The sequence below is a fragment of the Vicugna pacos genome, chromosome 8 (genome assembly GCF_048564905.1).
Source record: "Vicugna pacos chromosome 8, VicPac4, whole genome shotgun sequence".
NCBI classification, from domain to species: Eukaryota; Metazoa; Chordata; class Mammalia; order Artiodactyla; family Camelidae; genus Vicugna; species Vicugna pacos.
Window position 1 is genome coordinate 8,476,483 of NC_132994.1, and position 18,871 is coordinate 8,495,353.

Here is an 18,871-nt window from a genome sequence, read left to right on the forward strand (position 1 = left end):
AGGTTGTTTAGAAAATCTAATTATATATGTGCTGAAGAGCAGGTTTCCTAAGAGAGCGCTTTCCCCCTGGAATAGTGACCATATTGGGGAAAGCAGAGCTCAGAGGATGGTGAAGAGTTAGTTACGTGTACTCTCTTGCCTGGAAAGGTATTTATTTGCTTGGAAGACATGCTGCCCCAGTGTTTAAGGTCGGTCTCTCTCTCTCCAGCTGCCGGCAGAGTGAATGAGCACAAGCTGAATTGGATGAACTAGAATAAATATTAAAACTCATTACAAACAATTCGGGGGGGAAGGGAGGTGAGGTAATTAGGTTTATTTATTTATTTTTTCATTTATATTTGCCAGAAGTGTTGGGGATCAAACCTAGGACCTCATGGATGCTAAGCATGCTCTCTACCACTGAGCTATACCCTCTCCCCTAAAACTCATTTTGAAGCAGATCGTTTCTTTGAAAGTAAAGGCAAGTTATCAATAGAACTTGCACTTCCTACAGAAGGCCTGGGGTTGTTTTTACTCAGTATTTTCCGTTCAGTTTAGTCAGATTTCATTAGGTTCAGCTAGAATTAACGTAGAACAGTTTGTAACTAAATTTAATTTTTTAGGCCAGGGGTCAACAAACCCTGGCTTAATGGCCAAATCCAGCCCAATACCTGTTTTTGTAAATAAAGTTTTAGTGGCACACAGTCGGTCTCATTTTTTGTGTTGTCTCCACCTCTTTTGCCAAGTTTTAGACAATCATTTTGTTGGCATAAATGTACTTACATTGGTCTTACACATTGACATGAACTATATCCTTTTAGGATTAAAAAATAACTTGTTGATGGGAGTGTATTTAAGGGTTACAATAGAAAATAATTCAAAGAATTAGGAAGACAAAAGGTGTTGGTCCATGATAATTTTGTATCCTTGTCTATTTTTAAATACTTCATAAATGTGTAACTGTATTTTCTCCAGTGGATTTCTTTGATAGTGATAGCCAAACCAAATTTGAAGTCATTTCCTGTTAGTTTCACATGTGTTATCCTTGATTCCTAAACTCCTAAATTATCTAATTTAATCTTGTTCTCATTTTACAAATGAGAAGTCAGATTAAGCAGTTTGTTTCAGTGACCTGCAGTGAGTTACAGAGACAAGTCACCTTTTCATATTAGCGGGTTGGCAAGAAAAACTCATGAACTCTCATAGACTTTGTGTTGTGGATGACTGAAAATAAACTTTTACAAATTAAATAATTTTGTTCACTAAATAATTACAAATGTAATTAAATTTTTTTTCCTAAATGTCTTTGTGAGGTAAGTAAGCAAGTAAAATAATTAGAGAAGAATTCTTATGTTTTCTTGTCTTTTTTTTTTTTTTTCTTCCTCCCAATAGGACCAGACATACTATCAGTCATTTCAGGTTTCAGAATATGGTAAGAGTTTTTCAACTTATTTTGAAAGAAAACATATTGATTACTTTCCATAGAGATAAGGGAAGTTTGTAAGAGATGTATTATTTAAAATAAGAAATTCCAGTGGAGGTAAAATCCTGGTGTTTCTTATAGGTCTAAACGTTTTTCTTTGTAAAAGTGAAGGTTATAAAAGGTCATTATAGTGAATAAAGTAGGAAAAAGATCACTTATAGTCCCATTATGCTAGCCATTTTCTTATGTACAATTATTATTTTTCTATTGTTTCTACAATTATTGTTTTTCCACTTTGTTGTGATTAAAAGATATTTAACGTTTTTAAATGTTTTTTTAAAAAGCATAAGCTCAGTTATTTCCCATGCTTTTCATTTGGTCGGCACTGGTAAGTCCTCTTCTTGCAGGTGCCACATTCATAATATCACAGTTGGAAACACGTAGATGTAAACTGTGTGACCCAACTATTTTGTTACATGAAGAGAAAGGAAAACAAACATGAAGGCATAGGAGCCCAGTAGTAGTTGTACTGGGAACAGCTATTTTGAGGTTGCACACAAGCTTCTGTGTCTGAATTGTGTTACTTTTTGAGACTGTGTCTCATTCAGGCAAAAGAAATTCTGGAAAACTGTTGGCTTACACTTTGTGGCTCAGGGGCTGCACATCTCATACAGCATCGTCACAGCTAAGTCTCATGATCAACTAGAACAGGGATCAGCAAGATATTTTCCTGTGTACCTTTCCTGTCATAATATTTTATGCTCTGTGCGCCGTAGGTCTGTGTCATCACTGCTCAGCTTTGCCGTTGTAGCATGAAGCAGCCATAGACAATATATACATGACAATGGCTGTGATTCGATACAATTTTATTTAAGGACATAGAAATCTGAATTTCATATAATTTTAATATGTCATGAAATATTCTTCTTTTGATTTTTTCCAGCCAGTTAGAAACGCAGTAACCATTCTTAGCTCGTGCTGATCGCCATTTATTGGCCCCTGGTCTGGAACTGTGTTGTCCAGTTCAGGGACCACTCACCACGAGTGGCTATTGGCTATTGAGCGCTTGAAATGTGGCGAGTCCAATTGGAGATGTCCTCTAAGCTTGTAAAAGACCAAATTTTGAAGACAATATTAAGAAAAGAAAGAAAAAAAGCTCATTAATAGTAATTATTTATATTGGTTGCTTGTCAAAATGATAATATTTTGGATGTATGGGGTTAAGTAAAATGTTATGAAAATTAATTTCACCTGTTTCTTTTTAAATGTGGCTAGTAGAAATTTAAAACTACACCATGCAACTCACATTTTGTTTCTTTTGGACAGCACTGATCTAAAGGAATAAATTAGAGGTGGCCAAGGTTTTAACAGGCTCCCTTCATTTCACATAAGGGTGGTCAGGTGGTTGTATGGTTGTTGAATGGGGTGTAGTGGAGGAGGGGAACTGATTGCCCACGTGTGATGTTTGGGGAGGGGACATTTTAATTTCCTTGTTCTAAGGAAATTCCATCTCTGGGTGGTCCCTAGCTTCGGTGCAGGTGGAGGTCCTTGGAGGAGGTCAGAGTTGACTCAGGTGGCGTTTTTGGCCCTCCAGCCCTAGACTGGTCTAGGGCCTAGGAGTGTCTTGGTGCTCCAAGGGTCTTTGGCCTGGAGCTGGAGGTCGACCCTGTCCTGCTGCCTCGTTGGTCGTCTTGATACTTCTCTTGTGTTAATTGAATGGTGAGATGCCTGGTTATGGGACAGATCTGTTTCATTGGTTAGAGAAGTTAAAGAAGAGGAGTATTTCTATAGATTTCTATAGATTGGAAGGGAACAAATTTTTTTAATGAAGTGCTTTATGTTAAATAACATTAATATTTATAAAATATTTCCTTTCTTAGTTTTACAAAGCTGATCAAAGTAGGAGTGTCTACTTTTTGCATTGCCTTCAGGAACCACTCCTTGGTGCACAGGAAGAGCAGCGTTCCTTTGTAGCCACATCTTAGTTACTAACTAGGAGTCCAACCCTCCAACTTCCTCTTCATAGCAATTCATTGCGTTAGACTGTCACCAGATTGACCTTTGATAGTCTCAAAGGACGAGGATTCTCTGTGACTGCATATTTGCCACTGTGCAGAAGAAGAGGAGTCTGGGGGCCTCAGGATACGCTTTTAGTAACCAAATTGGAGAAAAGTTCTAGGGAAGGGGCTGCTCAGAAGCGGCTCTTTACCAAGTGATGTGGAAGCAGTTTAACAAGCAGTAAGTCCACACTAATGGGTGACAACTGAAACTTATGGTTATCAGGGGTAAAGGGGATGGGAAGGGATAACTTGGGAATTTGAAATTTGCACCTCTTGGGGAGTGATGGAAACGTTAGCTATCTTGATTGTGGTGGTGGTTTCATTGGCGTCTACATCCATCAAAATGTATCAAACTGTGCATCTGAAATATGTGGTTTACTGTACACCTAGAGTAAAGGTGTTTAAAAAAAAAACCTTGTCTTTCAGCTCTTAGATGGTTTTGCATCTAGAGTTATGGGCACAGTTTAGGTTCTATCAGTGGGAAGCTTCCACTGACACAAATGTCCACAGCAACTGGCCCCCACTGTCACTGTCTAGTCACCAGCCTTGTAGGACTTTTGATATTGAGTGGAATAAAGTGCTTTCTGTCTATGTATTAATGTGTATTTGGAGCCTAAAAAAATCTAAGTTCAAACAGTAGCAATTATTAACTGCTTTAGAGCAATTCTAGTCTCTAGTTTGCTAAGCTGAAAATGATAGGAAAATAGATTGTTTAAAATATCCTTGCTTTTCTTTTCTAGTGTTACCAAAATTTGAAGTTGCTTTGGAGATACCATTATATTGTTCTTTAAATGCTAAGAGTTTAAATGGTACCATCACAGCAAAGTAAGTATCCTATTTCTTTTTATGACTATAAACTGTTACGGAACTGCATGACAAAGAGCTCATTATTTACCCCAGAACATTAGCACGATGTCTTGTTTCACTTATTAAATTCCCCAATGGATGGGAAACAAATATTTATAATAATTAAGCAGATCTTTGTACTCATTTCTCTGCTCCAAAGCTGCTCCAGTCTAAAAGGCTAGTGTCTTTCCAAGAGTCATCAAAAGAGTTACAGTATAGATGGTGTCAGATTAAAAAGGAAGTTGTCGCTTTATTCCTCATTCAGCTGACATGGATTAAGGCAATTTACTTCTTAGTGCTAATTGTTCCCTGTCAATAATGGAGGTTGAATCTTCGGGGAGGAGTGTTGTTGCTTTATTACAGGTAGCTGATGAGTCAATAATCCACATTCATCATCCATTTCAGCATCCTTGCACAGAGACTTCCAGCCCACCCCGACGTGTAGTCCCTTTCATGGTTTTGATCCACTGGCTCGAACAGCAGAGCATTTTGTATTGCTGAGGTGAAAAGCACCCTCAGAGTTTCAGACCAGTGGCTCTCCAAACATAGAGTGGGGTTGTCCTCAAATCCAGGATTGATTTCTTTTAGCATTTAAAAAAGATTACTTTTTTTGCCCCTCCCCATCCTTTGGGGTTTGGAAGGACCTGGCTGGGGCAACACTTAGGACTCGAGCCCGTCCTCGTGTACCTGTCAGTGGGCTGGAGTGGGCCTGGGTGGCTAAGCCTCCTCAGGAGAGCAGCCTGCAGGCTGGGGGCGGACCCACATCTCTGAGGGGACCTTTCCTGGCTCAGCTGGCCCTCCCCTTCCAGACCAGAGAAGGTCTTGCCCTGGGTCCCAGTAGACCTCACCATGCTCCCTGGTGCCCTCCACAGCCCCTTTGGAGAGGTGCTTGCTTTTCCTCCCTAGGAAGGGTATTTGTAGTGTTTATTATATTTTTTAATTGAAGTATAGGCAGTTAACAATGTGTCATTTCTGGTGTGCAGCATAATGTCCCAGTCATGCGTATATACATGTGCATGTATATATATGTATATTCATTCTCATATTCTTTTTCATTAAGGGTTATTACAAGATATTGAATACAGTTCCCCATGCTATATAGAAACAATTTTTTAAAATCTATTTTTATATATAGTGGTTAACATTTGCAAATCTCAGACTCCCAAATTTGTCCCCTCCCACCTCCTTTCCCCTGGTAATCGTAAGACTGTTTACTATGTTTGCAAGTCTGTTTCTATTTTGCAGATGAGCTCTTTTCTTTCTTTCTTTTTTTAGACTTCATATATGAATGATAGCGTATGGTATTTTTCTTTCTCTTTCTGGCTTAGTTCACTTAGAATGACAATCCCCAGATCCATCCATGCTGCTGCACCTGCCATTGTTTCATTCTTTTCTTTTATCACTGAGTAATATTCCATTATATAAATATACCACAACTTCTTTATCCAGTCAGTCATCTGTCGATGGACATTTAGGTTGCTTCCATGTCTTGGCTATTGTATACAGTGCTACATTTTTTATGTGTCATTATATCAGTGCTTTGGTTTCCGAAATTTATTTAGTTTCAGACTTTATTTGTAATTGCTGGTAAAAACTGGACCCCATCTCATCACTGTCTCATCACAATATTCCTCTCCTGATGAGGGTGTGTGGCCAGTGGTGGGCAGTACGTCTCCTGGTAGAAACAGTCCACACACCAGGACATTTGAAGATGCCTGCTTTAGGTTCTACTTAGCAAAAAAAAAAATCATGTGAAACCCCTGTGACACAAGGCAAAAACATGTCTGCTATTTGTATACCAAGTTAATTCAACTAAGAGGTTACTTCCAATGTGAATTTGGGTGCTGTGGCTGGATTTATGGTTTAGAAATACATAAATACCTCTTTTTCTCCCACACAATTATTATCCTGCCCTTGATCTTAGCTGAAGGTTAAGCATTCTGTCTGTTTTATTTTGAGTTCTTTGGCTAACACGTATAAAACTTAGTGACTGCAAAGCCATATAAACCATCAATGTCCTCATGGATAATGTTGAAAGTGGATACCTTCTTTTCTTCTGTTCTAGTTTTTGGGGTGGGCCAGGGATTTAATACAACCAGTTAGAATGGTGATCCTTAAATTCTGGTATCTCTCTAGGAAATTTATTATATACTAAATTTCAGGGGGTGTGATCCCCTGCAGCCGCAGGGTAGGCAGCTTCCTCCCACCAGCCCAGGGAACCCTTGTAGTTTCATCCTGATTCCCATTTGTGGAGATACTTTGAGATACTGTTGGCTGAGAATGGCTTGGCAACTGTGATGGCCCCCTGGCATTTCTTTAGTGATCAACACATTGTATTTGTAACATTTTCCTTAGTATGTGTATCTGTCAAGTTTCAAGCAGAGAAGCAGAATCAGCAGGAGATACATATTAAGAGATTTATTGTGAGAAATTGACTTGATTGTGAGGGCTAACAAGTCCAAAATCTGCAGGGCAGGTCGTTAGGAAAGGCGGGCTGGGACAATCAGGTAGTGATGTTACTGTTTATGAGCAGAGTTTCTTCCTGTTCAGGGAAGTCTCAGCTCCGCTTTTAGGGCCTTTCAACTGATTGAATCAGGTCAGTCAGATCATCAAGGATCATCCCCTTGACTTAAAGTCCACTGAGTGTGGCTTGAACACACCTATAAAATACCTTCACTTCAACACCTAGATTAGTGTTTAAGTGTTTAGGGACTTCAGCTTAGTGAAATTGATGTATCAGGAAGACCATCTTAGTGTTTGGTTTGTCAGCTGTAGATAGTGAGTTTCCTTGTTGCCATTTAAATTGCTTAGATCTTGCTAGTTTCTGATAATGCAACCTACCTTGGAGATGGTGGGTTGAGTCTCAGCCACTGCAGTAAAGCAAATATCACAGTAAAGCAAGTCACGTGAAGTTTTTTGGTTTCCCAGGGCATGTAGAAATTATGTGTATACTGTACTGTAGTCTATTCAGTGTGCGGTAGCATTATGTCTGAAAAAACCAATGTCCCTTCCTTGATTAAAAAACACTTTTTTGCTAAACAATGCTGACTACCATCTGACTGTTTGAGTCATAACTTTTTTTCTAGTAGCAATACCAAAGTTTGCTGATCACAAGTCACCATAACAGATATAATAATAATGAAAAAGCTTGAAATACAGTGAGAATTACTGAAATGTATCAGAAAGACACAAAGTGAGCAAATGCTGATAGACTTCCTCCTTGCAGGGTTGCCACAAATCTTCAACTGATTAAAAAACTCAAGTGTCTGTGAAGTGCAATAAAGCAAAGCACAGTACAATGGGATCGACCTGTAGTCCATTCCCATTACTTCCTTCCTATCAAAGCTCCTTCCTTCAGGCTTCAGTTGCTCCGGGATAACGTCCACAGTGGTGGCAAGGGAAGATGATTCTGTCCCAGGGCAGCGAGATCTTGTGTGTGTATCTAGGTGAGTCATTCGTGACACCGCACAGCCGAGGACTTTTCCCCAGAGGCCTGTGGTTAAACATTCCTCCTCCATCCCAGCTTTCATGAGTTCATTTTCAGACCATTGCCCTGAGAGTGAAGTTCAGAACTTTCAGTATATCTTCCAGAATTCTTTTCTTATTTCATGTCTTTTGAAACATGTCCCGGAATAGCTTTGATTTGCTTTTTTAGAAGTTGTTGAGCTATTATTTTCTGAATGATTAGTTTATCCCCCGAATTTCCAGATTCTATTTAGGACCATGACTGTCAGTGTCCTTGTTTCTTGATTAGTGTAATCAGCTTGGGGCTTGGAAAGCAAAATCTGCTTCACATTTAATAAAAATTAAAAATATTTTTGCCTGAGAATACTTTAAATTATGTATAGGTTTTCAGGCTCTCAAGTATAGTATCATGTGATGTAAGTTAAAATACAGTGTTCTGCTGTTGTAGTTTTGCATTTGTTTAATCTTTGACAGGATACAAGCACTGGTAGGTTTTGAGGACTCTCGAATGAATGAATGTGATGCTGACGTTGCTAACCGGGGTTTCTACTAACTTTACTGTTTTTACTTGGAAGGGTGGTCTGTTTGAAGATGGATTGCCTTCTTCTCTTTAATTTGGAAGGTGCTATATTTTACCACTAGGTTTTTGAGTTGAGTTCATCCAGATGCGGGGGAGGGGGGCTGTTTCTGTGTTCAACTAATGGATTCAGCAAGCAGGAGTTTACTGTTAGATTTATAGAGCACAAAGCAAAATCAGTTTCCATGTTTGGCTTAGCATTTCACAATAGAGATGGAAGGATCCCAGGAAATGCATTGAGAAAAGGCTTCCTGACAGTAAAATGGTCTGCCAAAGATTGTCTCTCCTTCACACAAAAAAGACTGTCCCATCATGAGAAAGGATAAAGCTAATACCTAGAATGCAAAGCAGCAGAGCTGAGATTTGACTCAAGGAGTTAATGTTGGTGTAATGGATTTAAAAAGTTACTCTTCTTTTAAGTTTCTCTGCAAAAAGTGAATTTTTAGTAGCCATGAGCACAGTTGGTGTCCTGGCGTGTTTGGTCTAATAAACCCAGCTGGTTAATGTTGGAACATGCAGCAGTGGCCATGGTGAATGCAGTTTCAATGAACATTTACAACTTTCAGACTCACAGGCATAGAAAACAAACTTGTGGTTACCGGAGAGGAAAGGGGGCGGGAAGAGATAAATTGGGAGTTTGCGATTTGCAGATATTAACTACTGTATATAAAACAGATAAACAGCAATGTCCTAATGTATAGCACAGAGAATGATATATATTCAATACCTTGTAATAACCTATAATGAAAAAGAATATGAAAAGAAATATATACGTGAATAAGTGGATCATTATGCTGTACACTAGAAATTAATGCAACATTGCAAATCAACTACACTTCAATTGAAAAAACATTCAAAAGCTTCAAAGTCTCCTGGGCATGCGGTTAATGGGCCAATCCAGTTATCTAGGAAGGAAAGATTTTCATAATCTTTTAAAAATCTTTTGACAAGAAACTGTCACTTCCAGTTATGACCAGATTTCCTCTGGGCTGTGTAGAGGCTGGGTCAAGCGTGGGTTATGAACTGTTTTGAGGTATTGCAGTTGAGAGTCTTCCCATTTTGGAAACTTAATTTCAAGGATTACCATTTATTAAGGACATTCCTGACTATGCTTTCAGCTTAAAAAATGTGTAGTAAGAGTGTGTTTTTGATATAATTCTTTCATGTTAAGCCCCATTTGTTATTTTCCAGGTATACGTATGGGAAGCCAGTGAAAGGAGATGTCACACTTACATTTTTACCTTTATCCTTTTGGGGTGTGAAAAAAAATATTACAAAAACATTTAAGGTAAGTCGAGAATGTCTTGCAACTTGTAATCGGAAAAAACTATAAGTATACTTTTTCTAGAAAAAAAAGATTTGGCACTGAATTAAGGAAAGTTGAGTGTAAGAAGCCCAAGATCTTGCTAGCATCAGACAAGTGAGAATGTACCCATTTGTTAAAATAATGAAAATGGAAACAGAGCCATTGCATTGTTGTGACTTAGGTTGAGTTTTGTTTCTTAGATCTGAATTGCTAAAGTGAAAAATGAAATTGAAATTTTTTTAACCAAACAGATAAATGGATCTGCAAACTTCTCTTTCAATGATGAAGAGATGAAAACGGTCATGGATTTTTTGGATGAGCCTCTTGAACACATGTATCTGTCTTCTCCTGGGCCAGTAGAAATTTTAGCCACGGTGACAGAATCACTCACAGGTCTGTAGACATGGAAAAGTGCAGGTAGAGATAATTGTGTGGTGCTGCTCTGTCATCTTCCCCATGGTAACTGGCACGTTCCTGTGAGGCCATTGCTGCCTAAGGATGCTGTTTAATGCTGATGTTGCTATGACTATTAGTCTAACTTGCGGAATGTGTTCGTAATGAAGGGGAAACTTTACTTTCTTTGGAATTCTGTACTTCAGCCACGTGTGATGAATATTTATAAGCTTTTTTTTTCCAACCTGAAAACCACATGGAAAGGGTACATTTTCAGCTGACTAACCATCCTTTTTGCCTTTTTTATATAACATCTTCTGAAATCTCACTAGTTCCTAGGCAATTTTCTCTTTTAGTAATAAAATAAAGTCTAATTCCTTGGATCTTTCTGTTGCTATTTTAATAGGTTTCACTAGTCCCTGAAAGAGCAAAATGACAATTGTGTCAGTGGCCTGAATGTGTGGGGCACATGTCATTGATGGGGGGGTCAGTAGTGGTGCTCAGAAGGGACCCACAGAGGACAGACTAGACCTGATGGTCCTCTTACTGCCCAAGCCAGAGAGGCTCCTGTGTCTTGAGATCCTAACCAGTTTGAGGAGTAACGCAGATGGGGAGGTTTGGTGGATAGGAGCTGTTGGTAAAGCATTACTTTTACTTTCTAAAAGGTGCAATTTCCCAAACAGGTATCTCAAGAAATGCAAGCTCCAATGTATTTTTCAAGCAACATGATTACATCATTGAATTTTTTGATTATGCTACGGTCTTGAAGCCATCTCTCAACTTCACAGCCACTGTGAGTTGGCGTATTTCTTAACGTTCTAAAGCAGTAAGTTTAGTTTAGTGAAACAGAATGGGAAATGGTATTTTCAGTGCTTTTCAAAAAGTTTAAGCCCAAAGTAGATAACGTTCCCTCTTTAGATATATGAGGCATGTGGAATTGTTTCCAAATGACCTTTATCTACTTTATCCAGAAAGTAGTTTCCAAAAAAATTTTCCTCAAAATGTATTTAATAAGCAGTTAAAGTTAGATTCGGATTACAACTATGAAGTTTTGTGAAGGAATTAGATGCTAGTCAAAAATTTTTAATTTCAATTTGATTTTTATAATGACTAATTTTATTTCTAGCAAAGGCGTAGCATTAAAAATGATCAGCACATCTCTCACTTATTGAGAGAATATTGAATTACCATTTATTACCCGAGTGAATTCTGACTGTGAGCAGGGCGTGCTGCTGGGTGGGGCTCTGAGACCTAAGAGGGACCCAGTCCCTCCCCTGGAGTCAGAGTGTTTGTGACAGTGATGGGAAAGTAGACACACAAGTGTGACTCAGGGCAGGAAAAGATCCGCGTCATGAGGACATTTCTGTAGGGACTTAAAACAGGTGTTGGCCGCCTTTTCCTGCAAAGGGCTGGATGTAAGTATTTTTAGCTCTGTGGCCGTTGGTCGGGGTCACCACTGCGCAGCTCTGACACTGTTGGGTGAAGCAGCCCCTGCAGCTTGGTAGCCAAGTCAGGGTGACTGCTTCTCAACAAACCTTCTTTACAAAGAGACTGGATTCGGCCTCCTTGCCTGGCATAGCTTGCTGACCCCTGGTTTAAAGCAAGGAGGGATCACTTCTTATTGAATAGTTGGAGAGAACGTTTATAGTTTCCGTGTTGGGGTACCTGTGGAGATTTGGGGACAGGGATGCGCTCAGAGAGGGCGTGCAAGCTGTGTCCCCCTTCTTCATACCTTGTTTGCCCTAAGCATCTCTTCCCTTTGGCTTAATATCCTTTTATAATACACCAGTGATCTAGTGAGGGAAAAAAGTTTTAGAGAGCTCCTGATTTTAATATTCTTATAATTTAGACAGTTGGGAAAGGTAGGTTAAAAAAAAAAAAGCCCCAAATGACATGAGGTTGCAAATGGTAATTTCCAAGTGAACAGAGGGAAACAATGAGAGTTCAGGGAGGGAGGGCTGGCTTTGGGATGGGATGGGGTCATTCAGGGAGGCTTTCTGGAAGGGGAAGATTTAGGCTATTTGTGAAAAGATCAGTCGTATTTTCAGTGTTGGGATGTGTGAGTTGGAGGTGGGGAACCAGATGAGCTGAGACAGAGGTGAGCACTTTGGTTGGCGAGCTCAGGGTGTGTTCAGGTGACAGTGACTGGGCCAGGGCAGTGGCAGCAGAGAGCTGGTGTTCCCTGTCCAGGAGGGGTCAGAGGGAAGACAGGAGGTGGAGCTCGGTCAGTTTGCAGAGGGTCCTCAGGGTCTCACCTGTTGTTTAGCTTTATGCTCTAGGCAGTGAGGAGCCTAGAGCCTTAATGAACGTGAGAGGGGTGGGACAAAAGCAGTGTCATGGGGTAGGGGAGGACTGGGGGATCTGTGTCCTGGAGGATGGCAGCAGCCTGGGCGTGAGGCAGCGAGGAGCCTCCTGGTGGAGGAAGTGGGGGGAGAAGATGTCAGAGACCTACAAGACTTGGTGCTCATTGGGTGTGAAAAGTAGGAAGAGGGAGGGGAAATTCAGAGATGTTAAGTCTGGCCGAATTGTGGTGTGAGCGAAGATAGGCAGGGCAAGATGGTTTTTCAGTTTTAGATGTATTGAATTTGAGATGTCAGGGATATACAAGCAGAAATTTCCTGCAGCGGATTGGAGGTGTGGAGTGTCAACTCCAGAGCCAGGACAGGAGTGCTGAGACCTTTGGGGATAACTGATAAGGAAGCTTGACAATTTCTCACATTTAGGGAGAGGAAAGGGGAACCAGAAAGTCATTGCGAGGATGTAGACAGAGGGGTATAAGTGAAGGAGGTTATTGTGGAGCCATGGAAGGCAAAAGAAGCCATAATATCAAGAAGGGAGTGGTCAGTGGAGTTGGATGCCGCCTTAGAGAGACCACTTACTCTGGAAGTTAGGGCGCAACCAGTGATTTTTGAGAGTTTGGTTTCATGAGAACAGCACAGATGGGGACTGGATCCAATGATTTTAAAATGTTTCCTTTTGACCTTAGGTGAAGGTAACCCGTTCTGATGGCCATCAACTGACTCCCGAAGAAAGAAGCAATCATGTAGTCATAACGGCGACACAGAGAAACTATACTGAGAAACTGTACCAGAGCAGATGGGACAGGACAGATCAGGAAGTAGGGACTGTCCAGGTCACAAATCATACTGTCCCGCAAAATGGAATCTTCAAGATTGAATTCCGAATCCTGGACGATTGCAGTGAGCTGCAATTGAAGGTGCCGTCCGTTTCCCATCATTACGTTACTGCAACAGCAGCATTAAAATTGTCGTCTTGTGGTAGGCACTCGGTCTGTTGGGAGGTCAAAGTGCACAGGAAGTGGACACATAGTTTTATTGGAAAGAACAGGGGAAATGGTTAAAAGTGATTTAATGACAGTGGCTGAGAGTGAGACCGAAGGCTTCCTTGTAAATTCATTTTGAAGAGCACAGCAAAATAGAGAACTGAAGGCAGGGTGGAGAAGCTCCCCAGACTCCCAGTGTAGGTGATTTTCAATCATGTGAAATTGCACTTTGGCAGGAGCTGAAATGAAAAGGGAAAATATTTTTTGGCGCTTGTACTCCTATGCTGGTCTGAGACTCCCTAACCATTTCTGCTACTTTTCTCGTGATCACTCGGCCCTGCCACAGCTGTGGCTTTGAGTTTTACTCACCAGTGGAGGACCGAGTGAGCCAGTGTGATTTCCTGCTTGTAGATGAGCTCTGTGTTGTGGGGAGAGGGAAGGATTCCTTTTTCATCTTGCCCTCTCTCCTCAGAGTGTATTTCCTGGTACAAAATAAGCCTTTGTTTCTGAAATAAGTTAGGACTGTGTTTTTTGCCTTTTACTTGATGGGATGAAGACCATCTTAGATGGTTTACATCTCTCACTTTGTTTATCGTATAAGCTGTAAAATGATGAAGATCCAGTGTCTGGGGAATGTGTTTGTCTTGCATGAAAGAAGAGTGAAAGTGAATTTGCCTTTCCATGATTGTTTAGCAGGTAACATTTTCTCCAAGGCTTTGTAAAGATGAAAGTTTATGGCTCCCCTGTCTTTTGTTCTAGGCCTCTTATCTGGATAGTGTGGATAGCATCGCAGTTCACGGCATGTTTAAGTCTCCTAGTAAAACATACATCCAGCTAAAAACAAGAGATGAGAATATAAAGGTAATGCTTACAGTCACTTGATAATGACAGTGTAATTGGAGTGTCTTGCCATTGACATGTGCGTATTAATGAAATGCTTTTTTCTAGGTGGGATCACCTTTTGAGTTGGTGGTTAGTGGCAACAAGCAATTGAAGGAGTTAAGCTACATGGTAATCTCTTACAGAATCTAAATTTATGATCCATTACAGAATCTTCTTAAATAATGTCTACCTTATATCTAAACTAAACTCACTGCTTTTTAAAATTCAGCCTCACACCTTGTTAGCCTTTCTTTTTTATATCGAAATCAAACTATGTTTTTTGCTTCCTTCACCTACGTTTGCATTTCCAGTTTAAGATGGATAATGAAATCTTGCATTATGTGTAAAATTTAAATTTCTGTGAGATAAGACACACACATTCATTGTGGAAAACTATAAAATAGAAGAAAAACAGAGGGGAGGGTATAGCTCAAGCGGTAGAGGGCATGCTTACCATGAACAAGGTCCTAGGTTCAATCCCCAGCACCTCCTCTAAAAATAAATAAATAAATCTAATTACCTCCTCCCCAAATAATAATTAAAACAATTAAAAAAAAAGAAAAACAAAAAGAAAATAAAAATTATTACTCTCCCGATGGTGCTCTGCATTCCTTCCACTTAGATTCTCGACCGTCAAGCTGCTGTTGCCTCAATTATTTTTATTCTTTTATTTTATCCTTTTGTAATTACCAACTTATACTCTCTGTGTTGCTCAGGGAGGGTTTTTTTTTTTTGCATTCAAAAAGGGTTTGAAGTAGGTTTAAGTCAAGGATTTGTGTATATGCTCAAAATTATGATCAATCAGCTGCCTTTGAGATTCTCACTCGCTTTAGCATAAAATGAGACTCATCTCCTATTTTCAGGTGGTGTCCAGGGGACAGTTGGTGGCTGTAGGCAAGCAAAATTCAACAACCTTCTCCTTAACACCAGAGAATTCTTGGGCTCCAAAAGCCTGCATCATTGTGTATTACATTGAAGATGATGGGGAAATTATAAATGATGTTCTCAGAATTCCTATTCAGCTTGTTTTTAAAAATAAGGTAAGATTTGTGGTAATGATGTTTAAAAAGAAAACTTCCTATTAGTGAAATCTGAGAAATGTAATCCTTCTTCAGAAAAGTACCATTAAACTAAATTTTTAGAAATTTATATTCGTTTCTAGAATTATGGATAAATCTCTTCATATTTAATTATTATATACCTTCTTCACATATGGAATTATTGGACACTGTGAGGCTTCTTTGTAAGTTACAATTCTTGGCTTTAGACTTAAATGCAAATCCATGAAGCTCTTTCAGGATTTCCCCAATGGTGGTGTCAGTATTATGTTGCATGGAATTCCAGTGGCAATCTAGAGTCTATGTGGTGTTGACACCGGTGTGGGAGTGAAGTGAAGGAGGGAGTGAGGCCGTCTGCAGTGAGGTGTGGAAGCAGGGCTGGGCTTTTGTTTATTCATTTCATCAGCCTGGAAACTAACCCAGGACAAATTTACAGTGAGCTTGACTACTTTGCATGTGGAGATCTGTGTGGAATTTGGTCTCCAAATGCAGCAGTGATTTTTATAACCTAAGGTGTATAGCTTGTGTAGGAAAACCCTTTAGGCCCCAGCTCTGAGAAGTCACCATTGCAAGACTGACATGTGGAGGTGAATGATCTCATTCATATTGAACTGAGCCATCGTTCTCACTAAAAGCTGCTGCCTTCTCAGGAGCGCTGAAGCAAAATAATCATTATTTTAAGGTAGTGATTGCAGAATGTATTTCTTTTGATAGCATTTTTCCCCTTAATTCATTGAAATTTTGAGAAGTAGCAGTCACCATCCATGCCTTCTTTTGTTGAGAACTGTCACCTCTAACTTTGATTGTCAAAATATAATACAAATTTTCTGTCTTATGAAAATAATTTTGTAAAAGACAATGCTATACTCTGTTAGTTTCAGAGCACTATTTTTGACTTCTAGTGACTCCATTAATCCCCTGATAAAGGTGAATTTTAAAGTAGGTGTAAGGCTTAAACACAGAGTATGGAGGCACAGATCTCTGAATGTGAGTCCCACTTCTAAAAAAAAGTTGCAGTGTAAAAGGTCTTCTGCTTTGAGGAAGCAGAGTGTGTAAATAACATACTTCCAAGGAATGTCTTAGGTCTGAGGGATGAGAAATTAGTTTCAGTTGTGTTTGCAAAGATAATTCTTCCTCTGATTTTTATATGATCATGTTTACCATGTATTACTCCCAAAGGAATTATGTATTTGGAAATAAAATAGGTTTAAGCACGAGAAAATTAGTTAATCTTTGTGGATGTTCAATAATGACTGGGATCAGTGAGTGAGATGTGGAAGGGGCATGGGATTAAGTTTAGAAGTCATCCACACAGAAGTGCAGGTTGGAGCCATGGGGTCCCTGAAGTGCAGAGTAAAGTGTGAGAAGTTCAAGGTTTGACTATGATGCTCCCCCTGCCTGCTCCGCCCTTGTTTGAGGTGTAAGTGGAGTAAAGTAAACCAGGGGTACAGTGGCTCAAGAGGCATATCAAAGAAAAATTACATTGGACAAGTTAAACAAGCATGGGAAGAGTTTATTCAAGACAGTTACAGCAGAGGAGCAAGACTGAACTCAACTCCACTGAAACTGAAGGCAGGAGGAAAAGAACTGGAGGACACTGGGGCGGGCGGAGCTGTCAGTGTGATCAGACTATGTGTTTCCCAGCTGGCATTTGTACATTATGCTCCTCTGGGCCCATAAAACCTGGGAGATCCATCAGGGCTCTTTCTGGATGATCACACTTTGAAAGGATGGCTCCCAGGTCCTTGAGAATGACATGCCTGCTTGTCAAACTGGCAGGAGGCTGGGTAAAGATTTACACCTCAAAGGGCAGTGAAAAAATTTACAACTGCAGGCTTTCTACTGAGGGACTTAGCCGCAGGAAGAAGCTGTCTAAAGTTCAGGTAAGCTGAGGGGAACATTTAAAGCCATCTTGGTCAGGTTGTAAGGTCTCTGGGGCAGTGGAATGTCGCAACTAAGCTGGACAAGATGAACGTTCCTAATAGGAAGAGGCCTCATGACATAGCCATTCAGTTCAGCTGTGATGAGAGGATTGACGCTCTTGAAGAAGGAGGACCTTAGCACTGTGCTTTGCTGAGTGTAATGACAGAAGCAGCCTTGGAGACAGAGCACGGGCCCTGCCTGGGGTCTGGTCTGAGTATCTCCTCCCTTGGAAAGACCCCCAACCCCAGCTCAGGCAGTTCTGTGAGTCCCCAGGGCGCTCACCTGCATGCACTCACTTCTAGTCCAGGTGGCCAATGTGCAGACGTCTGCAGTGTCTTTCGTCCTCCCTGTCCCCTCTCCTGGATACTGGCCCTCCCCATTTAGCCAGATGCTATCTTCTCTTCAGCACTGGCTGGAGGCGGGGTGAGAGATGGAAAAAGGGAAGAAGAAAGGTAGAGAAGGGAAGGAAAATTCAGATTTTTCCCACTGTGAGAGGTTCCTTGACTTGCAAACACTGGGAGCAAAGTTTCTTTTTACTCCTTTCCCTAGAGAAGGCTTATGTATGGCTTTAGAATGGTCCCCGAGCCAAGGCAAATGTAGAATCTTCGCTAGATTTTGCCATTGATCTGCTATGGATAAGATATGTAAGAAATGTGTTAAAAAGAAAAAGTACAATATGTCAATCCTGTTTTCTCCCTTTCTCAGATACAGCTGTTTTGGAGTAAAGCTAATGCTGAACCATCTGAGAAAGTCTCTCTGAGGATCTCTGTGACACAGCCAGACTCAGCAGTTGGGATTGTAGCTGTCGACAAAAGTGTGAATCTGCTGAATGTCTCAAATGATATCACAATGGAAAATGTGAGTTCAGCTGTTTTTGTCATTACAAAAACACACGTTAAAAGAGAAAAAAAAACTTTATTGCATTACCATAGTATCTAAAGTAAATTTCATGAGATCCTTTTAAAGTATAAGTCAGTAACCAGTAAAGCTTTGGGATGAAAAGGATCTGCGTTCCAGTTGTTATGGAGACAAAAGGCTATTGTGGGAAGGTGTCTTTACTGTCTTCCATGTGAAATGCCACCTCGAGTTTTCCCTCATTTTCATACTGTATTTTAACTGAAAACTCTTGAGAAAGTACTAGGAAATAAACCTGCGCAATTCTGAATGACACTGAAGAGAGCTCTAAGGAGTTGTGAGGTACTTCCTATTTTGGTTGTACAGAGTGGTTGTAATTACAGTCCCTATTGAATCAGGAATTTGCTGTATATTGAGGGAGTGAAATCATGTTCGTCTGCTGAAAACGTACAGACAAGAAACACGTGAACATCTAGTGTCACATTAGCTGATCCCCACTCACTAGTCATTTCATTTTTAGTTGTGAGTCCTTGATAAAGCCACGTAGCCATTGTCAGTTGAAACCTATGGTCACTGATTGATTAAGCACAGTGATTAACAACATGTCAGGAAGAGAAATATATTTGTTTAGGCTAATTTGGTCATCCTGTTGTAAGATTAATTCACCTGAAAAATAATTATACATATTTCTTCAGTCTATCCAGTTAATTTTTCTTAGCCCTCCACCTTTTTTTTTAAACTCCTTAAAAACCATTTGGTCACTTTTTTTCTCTCAACTTCACTTAAGAGAAGTGAATTCACATTATTCTAAAAAGTTTGTG

The 18,871-nt window shown here is 40.1% G+C and overlaps 1 protein-coding gene across 3 annotated transcripts in view; it reads left to right on the forward strand.

Annotated features, from left to right (window-relative positions):
• The window catches only part of CD109 (CD109 molecule), a 111,927-nt gene that overhangs the window by 37,855 nt on the left and 55,201 nt on the right, over positions 1 to 18,871 (forward strand). For all 3 annotated transcript variants that reach the window (XM_072966276.1, XM_072966277.1, XM_072966275.1), the window contains exons 6-15: positions 1,372 to 1,411; positions 4,203 to 4,287; positions 9,542 to 9,638; positions 9,908 to 10,049; positions 10,733 to 10,842; positions 13,036 to 13,266; positions 14,092 to 14,193; positions 14,281 to 14,343; positions 15,078 to 15,254; positions 17,901 to 18,053. In XM_072966276.1, coding sequence (XP_072822377.1) covers positions 1,372 to 1,411; positions 4,203 to 4,287; positions 9,542 to 9,638; positions 9,908 to 10,049; positions 10,733 to 10,842; positions 13,036 to 13,266; positions 14,092 to 14,193; positions 14,281 to 14,343; positions 15,078 to 15,254; positions 17,901 to 18,053 — 1,200 coding nt within the window. The remainder of the gene's footprint in view (positions 1 to 1,371; positions 1,412 to 4,202; positions 4,288 to 9,541; positions 9,639 to 9,907; positions 10,050 to 10,732; positions 10,843 to 13,035; positions 13,267 to 14,091; positions 14,194 to 14,280; positions 14,344 to 15,077; positions 15,255 to 17,900; positions 18,054 to 18,871) is intronic.